Source organism: Aegilops tauschii, chromosome 7 (genome assembly GCF_002575655.3).
Source record: "Aegilops tauschii subsp. strangulata cultivar AL8/78 chromosome 7, Aet v6.0, whole genome shotgun sequence".
NCBI lineage: Eukaryota > Viridiplantae > Streptophyta > Magnoliopsida > Poales > Poaceae > Aegilops > Aegilops tauschii.
Window position 1 is genome coordinate 187,488,636 of NC_053041.3, and position 9,079 is coordinate 187,497,714.

At 46.2% G+C, this 9,079-nt stretch overlaps 1 protein-coding gene across 1 annotated transcript; it reads left to right on the plus strand.

Moving 5' to 3' along the window:
• Window positions 1-2,977: 2,977 nt before the first annotated feature.
• On the plus strand, window positions 2,978-8,286 carry LOC109745701 (uncharacterized). Its single transcript, XM_020304816.4, has one exon. It carries the CDS (start codon window positions 5,148-5,150, stop codon window positions 8,064-8,066), a length of 2,919 nt encoding a protein of 972 aa, XP_020160405.1. The 5' UTR covers window positions 2,978-5,147; the 3' UTR covers window positions 8,067-8,286.
• The last annotated feature ends 793 nt before the right edge of the window (window positions 8,287-9,079 follow it).

A 9,079-nucleotide genomic window follows, 5' to 3' on the forward strand; every position in this document is an offset into this window, starting at 1 on the left:
AGGACCCCCTATCACCCACACTCACTAGGCGACAGTTCAAAATGTCATCGCGGAAGGGGTTAAAAACCGTTTGTATAGCACCTCGTTGTACCAGCGGTAGTGTTCATTACATCTTGTAGTTGATGCTATTGGTTTACTTGGTGGAACATCATTATGTTCAGATTGTTAATTACATATTTATACCTACCAAACATGTTCAATGTGATGAGTTATGAGTAGTTCTATTTGTTCTTGAGGACATGAGAGAAGTCTTGTTATTAGTAACTATGTGCAGTTGATCATCGTTCAATGTTTTAATATTATGTTGTTTTGTTCTTCCTCTAGTCGTGTTAGGTGAACGTCGACTATATGACACTTCACCATCTTTAGGCCTAGGGGAAGGCATCGTGGAATAGTCTGTAGATGATGGGCTACGGGAGTTACGGAAACCTATACCCCAGTTTATGAATTGTTTCGTGATGGGCTATTTTGGGTCCACATGTTTAATGCTATGGTTATATTTATCTTAATTACTTCTTTTGTATTTGCGGATGCTTGCATGAGGGTATAATCATAAGTAGGTGTTTGTTCAAGTAAGAACAATACCTTAGCTCTGGTCCACCCAAATAACACTTATCGAGGCAATGAACCCGAAGTCGATGAATTATGGTGAAATTAACTCGACGATATTCCCATGTGTCCTCGAGAGCAATTTTAATACTCTAAGAAGTATCACCCGGCTTGTCCTTAGCATAATTAAGGATTGGGCCACTTGCCGCACCTTATTATTTGTTACCAATTATCTTGTTATCAAACTATCTATCAAAATTATCCCACAAGACTTGCAGAGAATACCTTGCTGAAAACCGCATATCAATTCCTTATGCTCCTCGTTGGTTTCGACACTCTTACTTATCGAAAAGACTACTATTGACCCTTGTACTTGTGGGTCATCATTGCATGACGGTGCATCCGCATCGCGAAGTCTCTTGAACATCGGAGATCGATGGTGCACATTGATGTCGTTGTGTGAACCAGGCATGCCAAAGAAAGCAAATCCACAATTCCCGTGATGTCACTACTTCTAGTACGATGGTGGCCTTTTTGGTGTGACCTTGGTACATCCCGCGCAAATATTTGGGTAGTTCTTCCATTGGAATGCATGCATCAACTAAACTGAGCATACCTGGAAAACCTCTTGCGGCTCCAATATCCATTATTTCTATATCTTGCACAGTTAATTCTCCAAGATACTTCGCTTCAAACACCTTCACCACGACACGGACAAATCTCTCAATGGCATCAAGGATTGTGCTCCCCCCATCCAGATCATCTCACCAACGACATAGACGATGGTACCTAATGCAAGCATCCTTAGACCAGCCGTGAATTTTTGCCACGGCGCGAACAAATCCTTCTTGAGACTGAATTAGGGATCATGTGCCTCCACTCCCTCCATCACGAGCAAGAAAAGAGTTTGCGCATACAGTAGCATCGACCAAAAAAATGATTAAGGGAATGTTGGCCCCCATCAGCGATCAACTCTACAAGATCAGACTGGTTGAGTCCGAGAGAGTAACCCTTGCCCTTATCGGCAAGGACAAGGGTGGGCGACATGAGTCGGAGTTTGCACCCGACCATCACCGCCAGCCGGACACGGCCGATTGTTTGCGCGAGGCAGAACAATTGCATCATGATCACACAATCTGCCCCGACTCCTGTGAGTCCGTTCGCCGCTAGAAGGACGAAGACGACGAACCAGATGGTGACAAAGGTGTTAATGGCCTCGGAGCCCATCCTATGAGGGCACCGTCCGTAGCTCGCTTAGTTTAGTTTAAAGGGATAATTGGTTCTATGCCCCTAGTTGTGTCCCACTCGACAGGATTGCCCCTAATTTTTAAAAGCCAGCGGTTCTATCCAACCCACTTTGTCGTCTTGTGCTTTTGCCCTTTGATCGTTTGACCGTCACTTTGAAAACTTCATAACTAATTCATACTAAATCAGAAAAATGCAAATAAGATACCAAAATGTTTGGGAAAACAACACCTACATGTCAATGCCATTTGCATTCATGACAAAAGTGTTGGAAAGTGCCCATCCGAGTTTTAGCTCTTATCATACCATCATGAAAAATAAAATCTAAAAAAAATCTAAAAAATCAAAAATAAATTTGGTGGCAAAGAATGACAAATGTTTTAAGTGCTTGCCAAGTTTTATCACGAAATGACATTCATGGAAGTCATGGCAAAAATAATAATCTATTTTGGAGTGTTGATTGTTTTTTTTGCCACGACTTCCACAAATGCCATTCCCTAATAAAACTTGGCAAGCACTTACAACATTTGTCATTCTTTGCCACCAAATTTATTTTTGAATTTTTTGAATTTTTTTAGATTTTACTGTTCATTGTGGTATGATAAGAGCTAAAACTCGGATGGGCACTTTCCAACACTTTTGTCATGAATGCAAATGACATTGACATGTAGGTGATGTTTTCCCAAACATTTTGGTATCTTATTTGTATTTTTCTGATTTAGTATGAATTAGTTATGAAGTTTTCAAAGTGACGGTCAAACGGTCAAAGGGCAAAAGTACAAGACGACCAAAGTGGATTGGACAGAACCGCTGGCTTTTGAAAATTAGGGGCAATCCTGTCGAGTGGGACACAACTAGGGGCATAGAACCAATTATCCCTCTACTTGAACTTTCTTAAGTTTGTCCTTTTGGCTGTAAAAAATATATCAAATTTAACAAATATTAATTTCATCTTTTTTATGAAAGATCCATTTTGAAATGGAGTGGAGATGCACCGGGTTGGGTGTCTGCCCATCCGTTGCGTGGCACGTTTGGTGTGTCCGATTTGATGCACATGGTTGGAATTGCCCTTACTACATGTGGTCCCCACTGTCCACCGAGCCTGGCTCACGGAGCCCCTCTTCTTGCATCACGCGTTGTCTAGAGCTGACTGCCGGGTCTTGCATCACACGATGAACGTCATCGGAGACGAAGCCGTGACATCGACCTCAGTGACGTATTCCACCCCAACTCGATCGGCGACTACACAGTACACACACAAGACGGATCTAGGAGTTCTCTCGGTGATGGTGTAACAGATCGCGCCGTCCGACACCAGCGAAGTCGCAGCATGTTTCCGACCGGCGACGCTGCCGCTGGGTCGCCTCGGCGCAGGAGGTGGCCAGCCTGTGACGGAGTGGCTGGGTGGGCGCACGGCGGAGCTTGCGAGGAGCGCGCGGCGGGTGCTCGACGAAATGCGCCAGCGGCATAGGCCGACAGGTGCTCGACGAAATGCGCCTGCAGCATCGCCCCGCCCGGCAGGTGTTCGAGGTAAACAAACGCTCGCGAGTAATAGCAACGGACCTGAACCGGGCGTCCTACAAAATGGCGATGGCGTGACCTTCCTGCCCAGCTCGCGGCAGCCGTGCACGCCTGCCGCCCGGCCCAGCTGCACTGCTGCTGCAGTGCCCAAGACGCCTGCTGCTACTGTGACAGGTATGCATGTGCCTATCTGCTTGCTCTTATCTTCTTGCTTTCCATTGCACTTGCGCTGTGATGGGTACTTTAGTTATCAAATGTGCAAAAGTTCAGAAAAAGATCACCCCCTCTCCTGTTTGCCGTGTGAAACTAGTGGGAGATGGGATTGCATTATCTTAAGCGGTTGATGTTAGGACACATGCGACAGGCACGAAGACTTGGGGATTGGCAAGTCTTCGGTGCGACCGTGCGAGGATGCATGGATCTGGTCGCAGCTTGTTGTCCTGTCGTCCTGGCCGGACTTAAAAACAGGCAAATTTGACAAATTTGACCTATAGACCAAATCAAATCACAGAATGAACTATCCGTGAAACTATTTCACGTGGCTGACCTTTTTGTGTGACGCCCGACACGAAGGCGCCACACTACACTGTGCAACGCCTCACAGATAGGCACTACACGGCCAGCGTCGCACCCGTGTGATCAGAAAATTACTAAGTCAGTGTGCAGCGCCTGAGAGCTAGGCGCCACACTATACAGTGTAGCGCCTAGCTCCTAGGCGTTGCATTAGTGCAGCGCCTAGCTCCCAGGCTCCCAGGCGTTGCACTAGTGCAGCGCCTGAGAGCTAGGCGCCACGGGTCAGCCGCGTGAAATAGTTTTACGGACAGTTCATTCTGTGATTTGATTTCGTCTATAGGTCAAATTTGTCAAATTTGCCTTAAAAACATGCCGATCTCTGTCCCTGTGGCAGCCTGGTACTTGAATGGCATTATATCAGCTTGTCATGCACGTGGCACTTATATAAAGTAAATCTACCACGATTCTCGCTGCCTCGCTGGATACTACACAGTCAGTGTCACAGAGCACCCCAACAAACCTCTGCGCGGTAGTAGTACTCAATAGTAGTATTAAAACAACTAGAAGAGGCAAGTCTTCAGGTCCAAGTCAACTAAAAGAACAAAGACAAGTCTGTGTTCACACATCACACACCTGTTGTAGCACTGAAATTGAATTGAAATAGCAATAAACTTTCAGCCACCGCAGTCCAAGAATTGCAAAACTTTTTGTATATCCTCAAGGTTCAGTTAAGATTAAAAAGATAGATAGAAAGAGCAGAGGAAAGAGCCAGGAGGGAACATGCTCCCTTAAAAAGAAACTATAATATACTCATCAGATGGAAAGACATGAGGGATAACGACCGGCTCTGGAAAACTGTCTTGGACGTTTGTGCTACTGTACTACTGCAAGTTATCCTATTGCAATTCGGTAGGCATGAATGTAGTAAATATGTTTATTTTTTGTACTAGTAAATATGCTGTAATCTGATTATCTGAACTCAGCACACATTTTGCCCACATAAGTTTCTGCTGCTCCAAATTAGGTAGGAGTGTAGTAAATATGCTGTATGAAACTAGGACTCACTAGGAGTAGACTGCAGAAAAGGACTGCTGCGCTTTTATGGCCACAACGGCGAAGCTTCGGCCATTTGAAACAGTCCACGTTTTCGGCCATGGGGATATTTCTTCATCTTGCCCACTCCCCCCTTCCTGTGCAGTGGAACTGTGGAACACTCGACAAAGATCAGCGCCGTTTACTAGTTCACCTCAATCTTGCAAACCCACATGAGCTACAATCTTTAGAGAGAAGCTAGAGATTCACAAAGGAGTCTCAGACCCATGGCGGATTCCGGGGAGCAGAACGGCAATGGCCATGCCCCTGCAGCTGCCGGCAACACTCCCGTCGAGCCGCAGCAGCAGCAGCCAGCCGGCGCCGACGAGGCCGAGCTCGTGTGGAAGCTGAGGAAGTACCTGGTGCTGATGGCCATCCTCGTGGCGGCCATCACGTTCCAGGCGGGGCTGGCCCCGCCGGGCGGCGTCTGGCAGGAGAGCAAGAAGGGCCGCGTCGCCAGCGACATCGTGATGAGGTCCAGCTACCCCAGGCGGTACCACGTCTTCTTCTACTGCAACACGACGGCGTTCGGGGCCTCGCTCATGGTGCTCATACTGCTGCTGGTGAGGAAGGTGAGCCGGAATCCGGTCTGGCTCCGCGCGCTTCAGTTCGCCATGATCCTGGGCTTGCTGGGGCTCATGGGGGCCTACGCCGCTGGGAGCTGCAGGGAGGTGAGGACCTCTGTTTACATCTGGGTGTTACTCCTTGGCATCTTCGCCTATGTCACACTCCATGTGGTGTTCTTCAAGCACCTGGCACCTGAGCGGCTGCGAAAATTTCTATCCGGTGTCAAGAAACGTTGGAAGGGAACTCTGGGGCACATTTTCACGTCATCAAAACCAGATGAGAAAAAGGCTTCAAATGCAGAGAGGGTAGCCGATGAGGGGGTGAATTCAATCAAGATAGAAGAACCTGAAAGAAATGGCAGCTCCGAGCAGGTTCTTGCAGCAGCAGCAGCAGAAGAAGAAGAAGAGAAGAAGAAAAAGGAGAAAGAGGCTGCAGACAAGAAGAGAGAGGAAGAAGTGGAACATCTTGAAAGAAATCGCAGCTCCTTGCTGGTTCTTGCCACACTGGCAGCAACCGTGACTTATGTCGCAGGGCTAAGTCCTCCAGGTGGCTTCTTGTCTGATGATAACAATAACCACATTCCTGGTGACCCTGTGCTGCGAGATCACTACCCACGCCGATTCAAGGCCTTCTTCTATTGCAATGCCACTGCTTTTGCTGGATCACTCGTCATCATCATCATGCTCCTCAGTCAAACAGCGTTGGATCATGTTGTCAAGTCAAATGCTCTGCGGATGTGTGTGCTAGTTAGCCTCTTTGGGCTTATGGGGGCATATGCTGCCGGAAGTTGCAGGGAGGTCCATACATCTATCTATGTCTTTGCACTTGTTGGCGCAGTCTTTCTCTACATCATCATTAAGTTTATTGGACCTGCTGTCCCCAAGCCAGGGTGTGTAGGAAACACCATCACATGTCTGGAAGAGAAGTGGGATAAACTGCTTAAGAAGCTGAAAGATTTCTTCATGACCCCGCCGGAACCTGACGAACAGACTCAATCAAAAAATGGCGACATTCCAAACCCTGATGGTGCTGATAAGGATAAGGATGGTCTACAGAAGTTGCGCACATACCTTCTATTGCTTGGCATCCTTGCTGCCACAGTCACCTACCAAGCTGGGCTGAATCCACCAGGAGGCTTTTGGACAGATAGTAGTGATGAGCATACTGCTGGTGATCCAATTTTGGAGGTCATCAGTCCCAAGCGCTACAAGGCATTCTTCTATTGCAACGCCACAGCATTCGTAGCCTCTTTGGTCATCATCATCCTGCTCCAGAGTCAGCAGATTACCCTTCATGCCATGAAGCGTAATGTACTGCAAACAGCGATGGCAGTGGTTCTCTTTGGTCTCATGGGAGCCTATGTTGCTGGAAGCAGCAGGAAGTTCTCAACATCCATTTATGTGTTCATCCTAGTCCTCCTGGTTTTTGCCTATGTGGCACTTCACACTATATATGTACCTCGCATTCTCAAGGCACCAGTGGAGAAGATAATACAGGATATAGAGGCATCCATGCGAGAATGCTCCCAAACTCTTGGTTCTTCTGAACTTGCTACCGAAGAAAAAGATTTGCAGAAGAGGCGCAAGTTTCTGATGTTGCTCGCAATTCTAGCAGCTTCTATCACATACCAAACTGGCATAAGCCCACCAGGTGGCTTTTGGACTGACAACAACGGCCACCAAGCAGGTAACTCAGTGTTTCGTGACGAGTTCCGAAACCGTTATAGGGTGTTCTTCTACTTCAATGCCACTGCTTTCATGGCGTCCCTGGCTGTTATTATGTTGCTTGTTAGCAAGAGGCTATGCGACAGAGGTCTGAAGTGCTATGCCCTGCGTGCATGTGTACTGGTTGATCTGATCAGCCTCATGGGTGCTTTTGCCGCCGGAAGCTGCAGAAAAGTGTCAACATCTGCCTATGTCATTCTTGTCATTGTTGCTGTGTTTGTTTATGTCATGATTCAAGTCATGGTTCTAGTATATGCAAAAGACAAGGTGAATAAACTGATGGTGCGGATGTTCAAAGGACAAATGGCCAGCTATAGAATTTTAGAGCACCAAGATACATCTAAGGATCGCAAGAGAAGCACACGGGAGCACAAATGGCGCAAAGATTTAATGATGATTGGGACTCTTGCAATCACTGTCACATACCAAGCCGGTCTGCTCCCGCCAGGAGGAGTTTGGCCTGATGACCGGGATGGCCATTTTGCAGGTGACCCAATCCTCCATGATACCAACTTAACACGGTACAAGGTATTCTTCTACTGCAACGCCACAGCATTCATGGCCTCAATGGTCATGGTCAGCCTCCTACTGAACAACACAATAAGCAAGTACAAGAGATCTCTTCTTGTTATGAAGACGGCAATGGTATTGGGATTGCTTGGTTTACTTGGGGCATATGCTGCGGGCAGCTGCAGGAAGTTTAAGACATCTGCGTACATTTTTGCACTCATCATTGCCGTGATCATCTACATCGTCATTCATGTCTTATTGTCATTTGACGAAGTGGCAAGGTTAGTGAAGGAGAAGTGGGAAAAGTGGGTGGGATGTCTGAAAAATTGCTTTGGTTGCAACTGATTCAAGCAATCAACCATCTGATGGAGAACCAGGACAAAGTCCTCTGCCTGTGTAAGAGTAGTCTCAGTTGTGGCATTTGTTCAGTCTATCATGAGATAGACACAACCTCCAAAGTTGTAATTTGTGTTTTATTCTTGCTCAAGGCCATCATGTAGTATTATTTGGTGCATTCTTTGAATGTGAGCAAAAGATAATACAGATGACGACTGTGAGGTGTGGACTGGCTCTTCTTTCTTAGTTAACAATCTGTGGAATTACCTTATGAAGTGAAAATTGTTTGCCTACACGAATATGCAGATCATATGGTAACCCAGGAATGCAATATGCCAATATTTATTAGTGGTAGAGAATGCTATCTGACAATATCCAAATTTGCAATAACAACAGAATAACCACCTAGTGGAGAGGGGCAAAACAGCCTGCATAGATACTCTCAATCCTTGGAACGATACTGAAAGAGATAAATAGGAGTGATGTTACAAAGTGAGGATGTAATTTTAGCTAAATAGTCTCTTTGAAAATGATGCAATTCAGTGGATTACTGCAGCGCGGCGTCACTAGCATTTTATCAGCACTGGAACACTGATACCTCCATTGGACTCTCGAGTTGAGTTCTTGTGTGTAGATGATGGTCAGGTATGAGGTTATTTTGGGTAGTATGCAATATTTCTACATACTGCACTTTCTCTGCTTTTACAAATAAAATTTCAAGGGGATGAGGGGGGGTTGGAAGATACTTGTTCAAGGATGGAGTCATGGCAGGAATAAACCTTCCTTTCCTTTTTGCAAAAGAGGAAGGAGTAGATCATGGGAGTGTGCACAAGGCTCACTGTGCAGTTGTAAAGTATATTAATACATTTATTCCCTTAAAAATTGATAAATGACAAGTAATCTGAAAGCTTGGTTGAGAATAGCTGTGCCAATATGTTTGGATCACGCGATCTATGTACCGGGATGGCTTTAAAGCAATTAGAGGGATGAACATACATCACTTCTTGACTGGAAATAAGATA